This window comes from Peromyscus eremicus, chromosome 11, assembly GCF_949786415.1.
Source record: "Peromyscus eremicus chromosome 11, PerEre_H2_v1, whole genome shotgun sequence".
NCBI lineage: Eukaryota > Metazoa > Chordata > Mammalia > Rodentia > Cricetidae > Peromyscus > Peromyscus eremicus.
Genome location: NC_081427.1, coordinates 55,588,836 through 55,603,570, shown reverse-complemented (window position 1 = coordinate 55,603,570; position 14,735 = coordinate 55,588,836). Strand labels below are relative to the sequence as shown.

At 40.3% G+C, this 14,735-nt stretch overlaps 1 protein-coding gene across 1 annotated transcript in view; it reads left to right on the top strand.

Annotated features, from left to right (window-relative positions):
* The first annotated feature begins 301 nt into the window (after window positions 1–301).
* Window positions 302–14,735, top strand: part of Ankrd31 (ankyrin repeat domain 31) — a 163,375-nt gene continuing 148,941 nt past the window's right edge. Inside the window, exons 1-2 of the mRNA XM_059276344.1 lie at window positions 302–589; window positions 5,324–5,397. Of these exons, the coding sequence (XP_059132327.1) occupies window positions 486–589; window positions 5,324–5,397 (178 nt within the window). The 5' untranslated portion in view covers window positions 302–485. The remainder of the gene's footprint in view (window positions 590–5,323; window positions 5,398–14,735) is intronic.

Genomic DNA, 14,735 nt, shown 5'->3' with positions numbered 1-14,735 from the left:
AGCTAGGGGCGTGGCTTGAGAGCTAGAGGCGGGGCTTGGGGCCAGGGAGGAGCCTCGGAAGCTAGGGGTGTGGCTTGGGAGCCAGCGACTGAGCCTCGGGCATCAGGGGGCGGGGCTTGGGAGCCAGAGGCGGGGCCTGGAATCCGGGGTGGAGCCTCAGGAGCAAGGCCAGGGCTTGGGAGCCAGGGGCGGAGCCTCGGGAGCCAGGGGCGGGGCGGGCCCCGGGATTGCGCGCGCTGCACTGACGTGTGGCGCGCCTGCGCTCTGGTGGCGAGCAGCAGCACGAGCTCCGGATAGCCCGTGCGTCGACGACCATGCTGCGCGTGCGGGGTTTGGCGTCCTCCGCAGGCCGGAGAGGCCTTTCCTCTGGTCCCTAGTCTTGTTATTTTAAACCCTCAGTTTCCTCCCTCCGCGGAAAGCCCTTTTGCTTGCAGATAAGGAGGAACTAGAGGAGGAGACTAACAACCCTTGAGGGAGGGGCGAAGATGGAGAAGGGTGCCCAGGCCTCCGACAGTGACAGTGATGAAACAGTGATTGAGGGGTCGGTGACGGAGAACGAACCGGAAGAGGAGGAGCTGCCCTGGAGAAGGTGACCGCCCTTAGGGCTTGAGCACGGAGCCCCTGCACAGCTGTCGGGCTAGGCTTTCTATGGGTTTGAGTGGAAATGGCCGCCAGCAGGACGGGGCTGGTGGGAGAGATTAGAGCCTTGGGGGCCAGTCAGGGTGAGCATTGACACGTATCAGCCACCGTCAGGCCTCCAAGCCCAGCTGGAAGCAGAATGATGGTGGTGGTTTTATGGCATTTCAAAAAGCCGTTTGTCTTATACTGGGGCCAAGTACTTTGGACAAGGACTGCTTCACCCAAACTTGAGCTTTGGCCTGGGAGATGGTTCACAGAACTTCTTAAGAACTATAACGGAGCCGGGCGGTGGTGGCGCAGGCTCTTAATCCCGGCACTCGGGAGGCAGAGCCAGGTGGATCTCTGTGAGTTCGAGGCCAGCCTGGTCTACAGAGCGAGATCCAGGACGGGCACCAAAACTACACAGAGAAACCCTGTCTCGGAAAAAAAAAAAAAAAAAAAACCAAAAAACCTGTAACAGGGAAACAGGTTTGTATTAAACTGGAAATGTGTTATAAGAATAAGAGAGTATGGGGCTGGAGAAATGGCTCAGAGGTTAAGAGAACAGATTGCTCTTCCAGAGGACTTAAGTTCGATTCCCAGCACCCACATGGCAGCTCAACTGTCTGTAACTCCAGTTTTAGGGAACCCAACAGACATACATGTAGGCAAAACACCAATGAACACAAATAGTTATATAAGTAAGTTGTTTTTTTAAAAAATAAAGTATTTCAGCTTATCAGAGCCTTTCTTGAAAAAAAGTCAAAAAACAAAACAAAACAAACAAACAAAAAAAACGAGGCCACTGCCTCTGAGAAAACTAGGCCTGGAGAAACACTTAAATAACTTCAGTATAATATCTGAAGTCTAGGGATGTGGGTTTAGCAGCCCAGGTGAACTTTTACCTCATACAATCTAGTTGTATGTCAGAGTTTGCTATGGTTGACTTCTGAGTAGAAGCTTGAAGGTGGCATAGGATTTAGACATGTGACGAAGAGGTATTCCTGTATAAGGAAGTGGGTGGGTATAGATGTAGAGGTGGAACATAGCACCAAGTTATGCATTTTGAAATATATAAGGAAATTAAATCTTTCAGAATTGTAAAATAGATGTGGGGTGACAAAAGAGGGATCCAGGTGAGGTCGAGTGATGCCACATATATCCTGTGTAGACCTTAATAGGATGCTTATGCAGTTTTAAGTGGAGGAGTACCCTAATCAGATATCTGTTTGCCTTGCATGCCTTACACTAGGGCTTTACATTTTTATGCGCTTTTGAGTCACCTGGGCCCTGTTAAATTGTAGATTCCTGTTGTAGAATATTATTTTAAGATGTGTTACATTTGTTTATTCTGTGGAACATTTGTTTAATGATGCAAAGATGGGTTTCATTCTTTAATGCTGCACTTGTTTAACTCTGTGAAGCTGTGTTATTTTGCCTGTCGAAAACAACTGATGGGTCCAATAAAGAGCTGAATGGCCAATAGCTAGGCAGGAGAAAGAAATAGGTGGGGCTGGCAGGCAGAGAGAATAAATAGAAATCTGGGAAGAGGAGAGATCTAGGCACTAGAGAAGGAAGAGGGCGCCAAGGGCCAGCCACTCAGCTACACAGGAAGCCACTAAGAAATAAAGAAAAGTATATAGGATAAAGATAAAAGCCCAGAGGCAAAAGGTAGATGGAATAATTTAAGAAAAACTGACTAGAAATAAGCCAAGCTAAGGCCAGACTTTCATAAGAAAGAATAAGACTCCATGTGATTTATTTGGGAGCTGGGTGGCAGCCCCCAAAAGAGCCAAAGAGAAAAGAGTTAGAAAAACCAATTAAAGATTCTAGTTCAGGACTTGAGGTTGGGGCTTAAAATTCTGCATTTACAAGACAGGCGCTTTAGCCAACTAAGCTGAGCGGTGGCACATGCCTTTAATACCAGTACTCGGGAGGCAGAGGCAGGCAGATCTCTGTGAGTTCCAGTCCAGCCTGGTCTACAGAGTGAAAAAAAATGATTCTGTGTCTATTTAAAGCTCTTACTAATGAAGCAAGAATTCCTTTCTTCAAAGCAAGGTTGGAGAGCTTAGGTTTCAGATCAGTTACAGACTGGAATGATAAGAAAGTGACAAGGAAGTAGTAGTGGGGATGGAGGCAATATGGCAGATTAGAGAAACCTCAGCAAACCTTTGGTAGGAGATGGTGACTGATTGATTTGGGGGCGCTGAGTGAAGGTTGTAAAGAATATTACCCAGATTACTGCTGCTGCTCCTCCCTCTTCCTCCCCCTTCCTCCCCCTCCCTTCTTCATTCATCTTTTCTCCTTTCAGGGTCTCACTATATAGCCTGAGCTAGCCTTAAGCTCACAATAATCCTGCTGGGATTATATATGTGCACCATCACTCCCTTTTTTTAAATGTACACACAAGTAGTATTTACTCCTGTTGGCACCCAGGGAATATTTTAATAAATCATGGAATTTCATAATCTGCCATTCCGGAAAGTGTCTTGTTTTGTCCCTTAACAGTGGCTGCATTGCCCCCATCTGTTTGGATTATAGTTCTCTTACGTGTGAGCTATTTTTCTCCTCTAATCTTTTTGGTCAGGAATGACATTTTCTGTTTACTTGTTTTGACTTTTCTGAGCTTCTTGAAGATGGTTTCTTTAAATAGTCTTTTCCTATCACAATCTAATTTCCTTTTTAAAATTATTATTGTATATGTATGTGCACGAAGGATGTGTGTGTGGGTGCTTATACTGTGGCACACGTATGGAGGTTGAGGACAATTCTTCGACTCCATCTTTTCCTTGTGCCTTTACTTGTTGTGTTCTGGGGATGGAGTTCGGGTTGGCAGGCTTATGTCGCTAATGATTTTACTTGCTAAGCCATCTTGCCGGTCCCCAATCTCTTTTCTTTTGCTTTCTTTTTGATGTGCATTTTAGATCTTGACATATAGTCTCCCAAACCCCTGAACTTCTACTTAAATTTTTTCTCCTGGAGAATCAGACTGTATAGTTTTAGGTCCATTTACATCCCTCCCTTTAAAAACAACAACAACAACAACAACAACAACAACAACAAAACCAAGGTGATTCTGTGTACTACAGGCTGGCTTTGAGCTCAAGGTCCTTCAACTTTAGCCTCCCTAGCGCTAGAATTATGTATAATGAATGGCTACATTGACCTAACTAGCCTGAAAAGATAGGTGTTGATTCTGTCCCTCAGGGACATACTAGCACTATATTCATGTGATGATAAAAATAACCTAAGGGAAGGTCAGAGCAAAAAAGCAAAGCATAGGAGACATATGCTTAAATAGTCACATTAAATTAGCTCATGAAAGTAGCCATTTTGATCAAGATCTGTGCCAAAATGTTCTACTACTGATGAAGACAGACTGTTGCTAAACACTGTCTTTAGACCATTATGTTGAAAGCATGTTTTAATTAGATGTTTTTAATTGAATTAAAAGCTCAACATGATGTTAGGACTGAATTGCAAAAGTTTTTATACACATAAAATTGAAACCTTAATTGTCATAAAAATTCATTATACTTTTAATAACCAGTGAAAATTGTTTTAAATCTCCAATCAGATTTTAACCTGGAAAATTTCCTTTTAGTTCAGTCTGTTAAATTCACTCCCTTTTTAATGGATAATACTTTTTCAGTGTTTCATCTTTCTAATATTAAAAAGTTATACTTTATTATTAAAATACTGCATCCATGGAATGTTTGTGATTTTTGTTTCTTAAGACAGGGTGTCACTCCTATTCCAGGCTGGCCTATAACTCACTGTATAGCCCAGGCTAGCTTTCAACTCTAAGGACTTTGCCTAGGTTAGTCTCCCAAGTGCTGAGATTATAGGCATGAGCCGTAACATATAGCTATGATCTTGATAATTGAATTGTTGAAGTTTGTCACATAATTAAAAGGGATTTAATTCAATCACAGTAATAAAAAGTCCTCCATATTTCCTTCTTTGTCCCTAGAATTTTTTCAAAAATGCCCCTTTTGTCCTCACTGGTTTGAAAATGGCACCTCTTTAAAAAAAAATGTGTACGTGAATGTGAATGTGTGTATTGATGTGCATGCACCTGTAGAAGACTGTAGGAGGGTCTAGCCCACTGTGTGCAGTACCACTCCTAGGCATGTGCTCCTGGATGATATATGAAAGCAGGTTGAGCAAGTCATGGTTATCAAGCCGGTAAGCAGCACTCCTCCATGACCTCTACTTCAGCTCCTTCCTCCAGGTTCTAGCCTTGCTTGAGTTCCTGCCCTGACTTCATTTTATGATGGACTGTGATATGGAAGTATAACCTGAAATCAGTCCTTTCTTACCAAACTTGCATTTGGCTATGGTGTTTTATTACAGCAATAACTAAGACAATCCTAACTAAAGACAATCAAGTGCTATTAATACCTGTCTCTTGTAAGACAATCCTAACTAAAGACAATCAAGTGCTATTAATATCTGTCTCTTGTTCCCCTAAATCAAACATAATGACAAAATATTTGTAAAATGAATATGACTAAGTGAACATTTTTCTTCTTGGATAAATTTCTATATTAGAGTAAATGTTTCTGAAATACTACTTTGAAATATAAGTATTTATAGTAGTATAAAAGATTTTCAGCAATTTAATTTACAAAATGATAATTTAAGTGTTACTCTGTTTTGGAAATATCTAATTAATTTGTGTTTTCTTTTTTGCATTTAAAAGTTTGCTCATGAATCGATACACACCTTCGAAATCTGAGTTCTTTCTTCATCCTGGTGTAAATGGAATGTGGAAAGGTGAGAAAAAAACTTTAGACATTGTCGGTGTCCCAAATATTATCATTCCATTAACTTTTTATTTTATGTTACTCTTCTTTACACAATTTCTTACATGCATTTATAACAGATCCTATGATAGGGATAGCAATGGGAACTGTAGCTTCCAGAGGCTATGTAGAGCTCCTGGAAAGGGTCCAGAAGTATTGAGGTGGCTCCTGGACAGCTCTTCTCAACATCTTCTAATCTCTAGCTTATCTCTAAAACCTATTTGTAAAAGTACAAAATAACATTTAAAAAATTTTTCATGGCTTATTTTGTATTTTTAAAACTTAGAACACAGAGTAAGAATTCCTTTATAGCCTTTTCATACATGTATGTCATTATAGTTCCTATTTATCTCTCATCAATAAGGGGTGTGTGTGTGTGTGTGTGTGTGTGTGTGTGTGTGTAGACGTGTGTGTGTGTGAGTAACTGCTTATGTATGTACATGTATTTGGAAGGATTACCTCATGTATCATCAAGTTAGGCTGTGAAATCCTCATATTGAGACTTGTTTTGTGTCCCAGTATGTGGTCTGTTTTAGAGAAAGTTCCATGGGCTGCTGAGAATGTATGTCCTTTGGTGTTTAGGCAGAATGTCCTGTAAATATCCATTAGGTCTGTTTGATTTATGATGTCATTTAACTACAGAGTTCTATTTATTTTTTTCTTCAGATGACCTGTCATTGGTGAAAGTCAGAGTATTGAAATCACTCACTATCACTGTGTTGGAATCAATCTGTGATCTTAAGTCTAACAGAGTTTCTTTTATGAAATTGGGTGCTACTATGTTTGGTACATATATGTTTAGGATTATAATATCCTGTGGTTTTTCTTTTAATGAGTATACAGTGCCTCTCCCATCTTTTCTAACTAGTTTTTATTTGAAGTCTATTTTGTCAGATATATGTTTTTCACCTTTTTACTTTAAGGTGGTGTCTGCTATTGGTTGTGAGGTGTGCCTTTCTTGGAAGCATCAAAAATACAGATCCTGTTTTCTGATCTATTCTGTTAGTCTTTGTGTATTTTGGAGTTTGAGACCATTGATATTACGAGTTACTGAACCACGTATGTTAATTTTTGATGTTTGTTACCCTTGTTAAACCACTTTGGTTCAGTGTCCTGGAATTGTTTGTTTCTTGTGTCTTCTTAAGCATGCTTTAAGATCTTCAGATCTAAGCCTTCCTTTCTGTATCCTGTGCTGGTCATAGTTTTTAAAAATCTGTTTTAAAATCTTGCAAGTTTTCCTTTTCCTTCGATCATGACCAATCATTTTTCTGGGTATAGTGGTGATATCTGTGCTCTTTAATAACTTATAGAACATTGGCCCAATCCCTTCAGGCTTTCAGTTTCCATTGAGAAATCAGCAGTTGATTCTGATGGGCCTGCCTCTCTGTGTGACTTGATCTTTCTCTCTTGGTGTTTTCAATATCTTTTCTCTGTTCTTTCACTTAGTGTTGGAGCACATTTTTCCTAGTGGCTTTACCCAGCATGTCTTCATAGAGAGGATGATTGGACCACAGGCCTGAGTGCAGGTGTCTGAGATGGTCTGCATTTGTCTGTGCTGGGAGGATGTCTTTTGCTCCACGCCTTGGCATTTCTTTAAATACTCTAGGGCAGAGACAGTCAAGGCCTGATGGATTAAGATCTAGGCCCTCTCAAGGCTATCCTGTATTGTTTATCTGTTTCTCTCCCCTCTATCCTTCTAACTAATATTTCTTGCTGCTCCTACTCAAGAGTACTCTGGGGAAATGTGTGGGTAAGGAATAAACCCCCAAAGATGGCGCCGCTGAACAGGGCCTGAGGAAAATTTTATATATATATATTTAGATTTATCCGGAGTGCTTGGTGAAAGTAGAAGTAAGGTACTGCCAGTTGAAGAGGTATGGTCCGGTTTTGTAGTGGAAAAAGTTAAATAGGGCAGGGGGTTTTATCTTCAAGAGAAAAAGAAAAAATGGACTGGAAGGATGTCTGAGTATTAGGCTGCAGTGTAGAATCTTCTCTATCAAGATTTTTCTCTTCTCTCTCTCTCTTAATTTCTTTCTATGAAAAATAAAGAAGGTAGAGTGCAGTAATATAGGATAAATAAAAAACTTAGAAGAGTAAGGTAGTGTAGAAAAAATTAGTAAAATAGAATAAAGGAAACAGGATAAGACAGAGAAACTAAGTCTGTAATTTTCTAACTTTGGGGCTTTGAATGCAAACTGGGAAAAAAAACTATCCTCTTTTAGCTTAACGGGCAGATAAAAGCTCCTCTTTGAACTTATTGGGCAGAAAAAAGATTCCTGTGGAAGCTTTTGGCCTGGGGACAGCTAAAATCCTAAGTACAAGTAGCAGAGGAAAGAGATTTCCCCTGCAGTGGGTGTGGATGGAAACAAAAGTTCTCTGCTCCACCAGCAGTGCCTGAGAGCACTTTTACAACATCATACCAACAGAATTAGTTTCCTCTTGACCATGAAGTCAAAAACTTAGAGAACAGAAGTTCTCTCAAACTAAAATCTTTCGTAGAAAAAGCTTAATCTCTCTCTAAAAAACTAAAAAGCTTTTCAGAACTTTCTCAGTTTCTCTTTCAGTAAGGGCAAAATTAGATTCACCTGGACCTCTATAGGGAAATCATCTGTGATTTGCTCTAAGGAAAAAAACAAACCTCTTGGAACAGGCAAAACCGCTCTTCTAAGCTCTGTCAAGCCAGTAAAAACCAGCAGTGAGAATCCCCTGAAGAAACACATGGGAGAGTGCGGGCTAAGAGCCACAGAGAGCCCAGTGGGGCAGGGAACTGCAGGCTCGGGCAGAGCAGGAAAAGCTGAGCCTCTCAGCTATGGCTGCAGCTGAGGCATCAGGAGCTGTTTCTGGGGGTGGTGATATTTTATTTGTATTAAAATGTTATTTGTATATTAATAAATAAAGTTGCCCAGGGGTCAGAGCTATTAGCAAGCCATAGGAAAGCAGGGCAGCGGTGGCATACGCTTGTAATCCCAGCACTTGGTAGGCAGAGCTAGGTAAGTCTCTGTGTGTTCAGGGATACAGCCAGTATTGGATATACATGCCTTTAATCTCAATACCAACCATAGAAAACCTGGAGGTCTATACAGACAGGCCGTGACGAGGTGGTCATGTGGTTGGGTTTACAACCAATGAGAAGGCAGAACAGAAAGTCTATATAAGGACTTTAACACAGAAAGTAGCTCTGGTTTGGAGAGGTAGGACCACCGCAGGAGGAAGGATAAGGTTTTAGCTCTTAGCTCTGACCTCTTGGCTTTCTTCTTTGCATTGGTTCTGTGTTTCTTATTTAATAAGAAGGTTGGTTACATCTACAAATGGCGCCCAACGTGTTGGCAAGAGTTTCCACCTAAAATCTGAGAAAGAAGATTCTAAAACGGAGCTAAAAACAGCTTCCTAATTGTCTCTCTCAAATGAGCAGCAGCTGCTGGTTTGAGCTACTGGCGGGTTCTTAGCATGCACGCTCGACCTGTATGGCGGGAATGAGGCCTCTCTGCAAGTGGCACATTAAGTTGCATGGTGGATTTAGCCTTTGCTAGTATAAAACAAAAAAAGAGGTTTCTGGGCTACACGCTGCTTGGATAAAAGCATAGACCCATGATAGCTCCCAGAGCTAGCGGTAAACTTACAGCCGCCATGTTGGGAAGCTGAGGTGGGCGGAGCCAGCAGACACAGCTGCTGCAGTTTAAAGCAATGGAGTCACAATAAGACAGATTCAGATGTATTAGTTTACAATGTGTGTAAAATGTACGTAGGCTTGAAAGAGACAAAAAAGGTGATATATACAGTTATATAAACAAATACATAGTTTTAAAAAATAAAGTCTTTAAAGAGACAGTAAAATTAATATAAAAAATAAGCCACGTCAAGATGAATATTACACAGAGAATCTGGATTGTGTTGTCTTTGGGATTTTTAACTGCAGAAAAACATTTGATTGTAAAAGATGTTGAGTTAAACCAATATGTATATTTTAAAGATACCTTGACTTCAAAATTTGGATGTAAGGATGTGTTGCTTTGGAAAGGAGACTCTGCTTTTGTTCCCACAGAAAGCCAAAGGCTATGGATTTGTTCCAGATTAAGATACATCAGGTTTGACTAGCCAAGACCCCCTGAAAGGTCTTCGATGACACCAAGGCCCAGATGATCCAACATCCAGAATGGTTTGAAGACATCTGGCTCAGACAATACAGCCTCATGGACTATTCCATAATCCTAAAATTTTCTTTGTGTCCCCATAAGATACAGCTCCCCCCTCCAGCAGGAAGTAGTTAGAGAAGCTATGCCCAAATTAAATGTAATTTTACTTTGTTAAGGTTAAAACCTTCCTTTTTGGGAAAAAAAAGGGGGAAATGCTGTGGGATGGTCTGTATGTCAAGTGTGTTGCTGATTGGTCAATAAATAAATCACCGATTGGCCAGTGGCCAGGCAGGAAGTATAGGCGGGACAAGGAGGAGAATAAAGCTGGGAAGTGAAAGGCTAAGTCAGACACTGCCAGCCGCCATGATGACAAACAGCATGTGAAGATGCCGGTAAGCCATGAGCCACGTGGCAAGGTATAGATTTGTAGAAATGGATTTAATTTAAGCTGTAAGAACAGTTAGCAAGAAGCCTGCCACGGCCATACAGTTTGTAACCAATATAAGTCTCTGTGTTTACTTGGTCGGGTCTGAGCGGCTGTGGGACTGGCAGGTGAGGGAGATTTGTCCTGACTGTGGGCCAGGCAGGAAAACTCTAGCTACATCTGGGTGAGTGTCTATCAGAATGAAAAGGTTGCTCACAATCACCCTAACACAAAGATCCCCTGAAGTAGTGCAAACTCTCTCTGCTAGCATTGTATTCTCACTTCTAACCAACAACTGAGAAGTGATTAGCTGGCACCTCTGAGTTGAAGTGCATTCCGGGGATGCTAGTGTTCCTACAGTCGTCAACAGCTTCCTTGAGCATAGAGCTGAATCAGGAAGGTGCAGGACCCAAGGGAAAACTGCTAGCGTATAAGCAAAGCCAGAACCATTGGGAGCAGCACAGTCGCCCACTTGACTACAAGCCCCAGGTTGGTAGGTGAGACTACACAGTATTCATGGCTGCCAAAAGAAATTTCTCTGAGAAAAGCTTTGTATCAAGCACTTTCAGTTTCCCCCACTGACTCCCAGTGAGTAGAGGGAGTGAAGCCCTGAAGCGTATTTTCCCTCTGGCAATAAGCCATGGTCTGAGTATATGTGAGTAGACACAACCTGCTTGGACAGAGGGTCAGGTGAAAGGCCTGATTAGGGAAATAACACCTGTCCTAATTCAAGCTTGGGGTTACAAAAACCTCCCTTAACAACAAGCAGGATTAGATATCTATCAGGGAAAGTCTCTCTGAAGGAGCTGTGGGAAAGTTCTGTTTTAAGTGCTTTTGTTGCTTTTTGCTGACTGGCTGGGGCAGATGAACAGCCCAAGGAAATGTTGGTATCAGGAATGTCTACCTCCATGAGCACTAATGTGGCAGGTGTGATTCTGATCCGGGGCCAGTATCTGATGAAAGAAAAACACCTACAAAAACCAGTTCAGGGAGAGCAGAAATCTTTTGACTCAAGAAACCTCCCATAGCAAAGAAAACTTGTTTGCTTTTGATTTTTCAATACAAAAGCAAGCATGGTAAAAGGGAGCTGGAAGTTGACTCCCAGACATGAAAAGAACTATGGGAAATGGAATCTGAAAGGTTACTTGTAACAGCAGGCTGATGTAGAGAAATGCATTCTGGGAAAGGTAGTTTTTCTGCTAAAGATGGTGACACTGCCCGGAAAAACTTTTTTCAACTGAAAGTGAAATTTCTTTTCAAAGCAATGTTAGAAAGCTTAATCTTACCTTCTGAGAACTAATGAGTGTGGAACAGAGGAATATCAGCTCCAATAAAAAGCTAAAGAGAATTGGAGCTAGGAGCTGCTCTGCCTTTGACCAGCAGAGGATCTGATATACAGGCTCCTTTGGGGAAATATCTTATATTGTCTAATAGCTGTGCAAGAAATTTTTGCTAAGAGCTTTATGGCAGTTCAATATGGAAATTTCACCCTCATCCTGAATCAAAGCTTTTCAGTAGAGCAAACCAAAAGTTCTGCTATAACAGAAATGTTTGTCTGAATTATGGCACAGGGAAGCTGTTATGAATTTGGATAAAGGGACAGTCCCTAGCTAAGAAGCCATTTACCACAGAGTAACTCTCTGCTGGACCTGGAACAGCTGATAGAGAGCCTGGTGAGAAAGACAACTGGGAAAAAATATCTTTACCCCAAGGATTACAGTCTTAACAGAGCTAAGTCACTTAAAAATACATTATTCCCCTTAAAAGGTTTTTCTTCTCATTCTCTTTTCTTCTCATTCACTTTTTGGGTTTGAAATGAAGTCTGAAGAAAATTACTCTCTGTCTTGTTGTTAAGAAATCTTTTAGGTGTTTGCTAAGTTAGATATTTGCTAAGGGTAGCCCAGAGTGTTTGCTTAATATAAGTTTGTAAAATGGATCTATAGAATTTCTTTCAGACATGTAGTAATATATTTGCTGAGGTAGTCCTATAGAATTTCTTTACGAATATAAACTTGTATGAACATAAGAAATATATGTTCTAAGGTAGTCCTATAGAATTTCCTTAAGAATATAAGCTTGTAAGAAGTATATATAAGTATATGTTGAATGTGAGTCTATGCTTAATGTATATGGGGAAGGAACCTGGGACACAGAAGGTAGTGTCCCTAGCAGACTGCAAGCTGGCAGTCTGAGTGGTTTCAGAAGCAGACGCCAGACCCAGCACAACAGCCACAGGCAGGCATCCACGAACATCAGTATAGCACAGAAAAACCTGAGCTACCAGCAAAAACATTGCAGTTTCTATTTGATACCTAAAAGAAAGTCTCTCTTGAGAGCACTTTGCACCAACCAACTCTTATGTAACATTTAATAGCTTTCAGCCTGTAGGAAAGACTCTTATAAAATGCTACTATAACTAAAAATGTCTCTGGCCAGAGAACAAAAGTTGCAGAGATGCTTGTTTGAACTTAAATTGTTAACTGCAAAAAGTTTTGGTTTTAAAACGTTTCTTCATATTTGGATGTGGAAGTCTAGTACCAGAATTTATTTGAACTTTTTGAACTTAAAAAATAAGATAAAACTACATAAAGGTTTTGCTTATGAGTTTCTTCATATTTAGAAGGCTGGTACCAGAATTTATTATTTGAATTTTGGGACTTAAGAAATGAAATAGACAGTAATGATTTCATTAAGTGGGACAATTTTGCATTTACTTATGGTGATGATGTAGGAACTGTTTTATGGAATTATTTTTGTTAAAAATGGAACTGTTTAAATGGAGAAATTTATTTTTTTCTACTTAGGCTCAAGATGCAGTTTTGTGTATGCATATATGGTTTATTAACTGTGGTGATTCATGAATTGTTTTATGTTAAAAATGAAACTTTTATGGGACTGTTTATGTAAAAATGGAACTACTTGAAAATGGAACTGTTTAAATAGAGAAGCTTGGATTTTCTAAAAAATTATAAAGAAAAAGGGGAGTGTTAATGTTCTTCAGTCTGTTTAATTAAAAAAAACATTTTAATGTTACTTGAGTGAATTAATGTTATGTTTTGTATAGTTATATTAAGAAATTTTTTTTTTTTTTTGGTTTTTCGAGACAGGGTTTCTCTGTGTAGCTTTGCGCCTTTCCTGGAACTCACTTGGTAGCCCAGGCTGGCCTCGAACTCACAGTGATCCACCTGGCTCTGCCTCCCGAGTTCTGGGATTAAAGGCGTGCGCCACAACCGCCCGGTGAAATTGTTTTTGTATGTAGGTTTGTCAGAAAGTATTAATGCTTATATTGAGAATATTGCCTTTGAATATATGTTTGTAGGAATTATAATGGTGTATAGTAATGTTCATGTTAGAGTTATTATGTTAACCTATTGATATTAATGCACCATGGTTTGGTGAAGTTAAGGAAGTATTTAAGTTTGATGTGAACACATCAGAAGTTTATCCTATGTTTTGTTAGCAAGAAATTCAAATGGTTCTATTAAGAGTTTGCTTTAAGATTGAGAGAATTGTAACTATGTATAGCTGTGGGATGGTCTGTATGTCAAGTGTGTTGCTGATTGGTCAGTAAATAAATCACTGATTGGCCATTGGCTAGGCAGGAAGTATAGGCGGGACAAGGAAAAGAATTCTGGGAAGTGGAAGGCTGAGGGAGACACTGCCAGCCGCCATCAGGACAAGGAAGATGTAAAGTACTGGTAAGCCACAAGCCATGTGGCAAAGTAAAGATTAATAGAAATGGGCTAAATATAAGAGTAAGAGCTAGACAATGACAGGCCTGAGCTAATGGCCAAGCAGTTTAAATAATATAAGAGTCTGTGTGTTTATTTTATAAGTGGGCTCTGGGACTGGCGGGACTTGGTGGCGGGAGCTGGAGAGAAATTCTCCAGCCTGAGAGAGATTTGCCCTGACCGTGGGCCAGGCAGGAAATCTCTAGCTACAAATGGCGTCCAACGTGGTGGCAAGAGTTTCCACCTAAAAACTTAGAAAAAAAGATTCTAAAACGGAGCTAAAAACAGCTTCCTAATTGTCTCTCTCAAATGAGCGGCAGCTGCTGGTTTCAGCTACTGGTGGGTTCCTGGCGTGCTCAACCTGCAGTATGGCAGGAATCAGGCCTCTGCAAGTAGCACATTAAGCTGCATGGTGGATTTAGCCTTTGCAGGTACAAAACAAAAAAAGAGGTTTCTGGGCTACACGCTACTTTGGTAAAAATGTAGACCCACTATTTCTGAGAGTTATGGCTCCCAGAGCTGGCGGAAAGCGGACCACCACCATGTTGGAAAACTGAAGTGGGCGGAGCCAACAGCCACAGCACCATTTCAGTCTTACAGGGCTGCAGTTTATTTATGTCAATAGGTTCACAATAAGACTGATTCAGATGAAATAGTTCACAATGTGTATAAAATGTACGTAGGCTTAAAAGAGAAAAAAAAGAAATATATACAGTTATATAAACAAATAGATAGTTTTTAAAAATAAAGTCTTTAAAGAAACATTAAAGATAATAAGCCATGTAAAGAATGGCTATCACACAGAGAATCTGGATTATGTTGTCTTTGATATTTGTAACTGAAGAAAAACATTTGATTGTAAAAGCTGTTGAGATATGCCAAAATGTAAATTTTAAAGGTACCTTGACTTCAAAATTTGGATATAAGGATATGTTGCTTTGGAAAAGAGTCTCTGCTTTTGTTTCCACAGAAAGCCAGAGACTATGGATTTGTTCCAGATTAAGATACATCAGGTTTGACC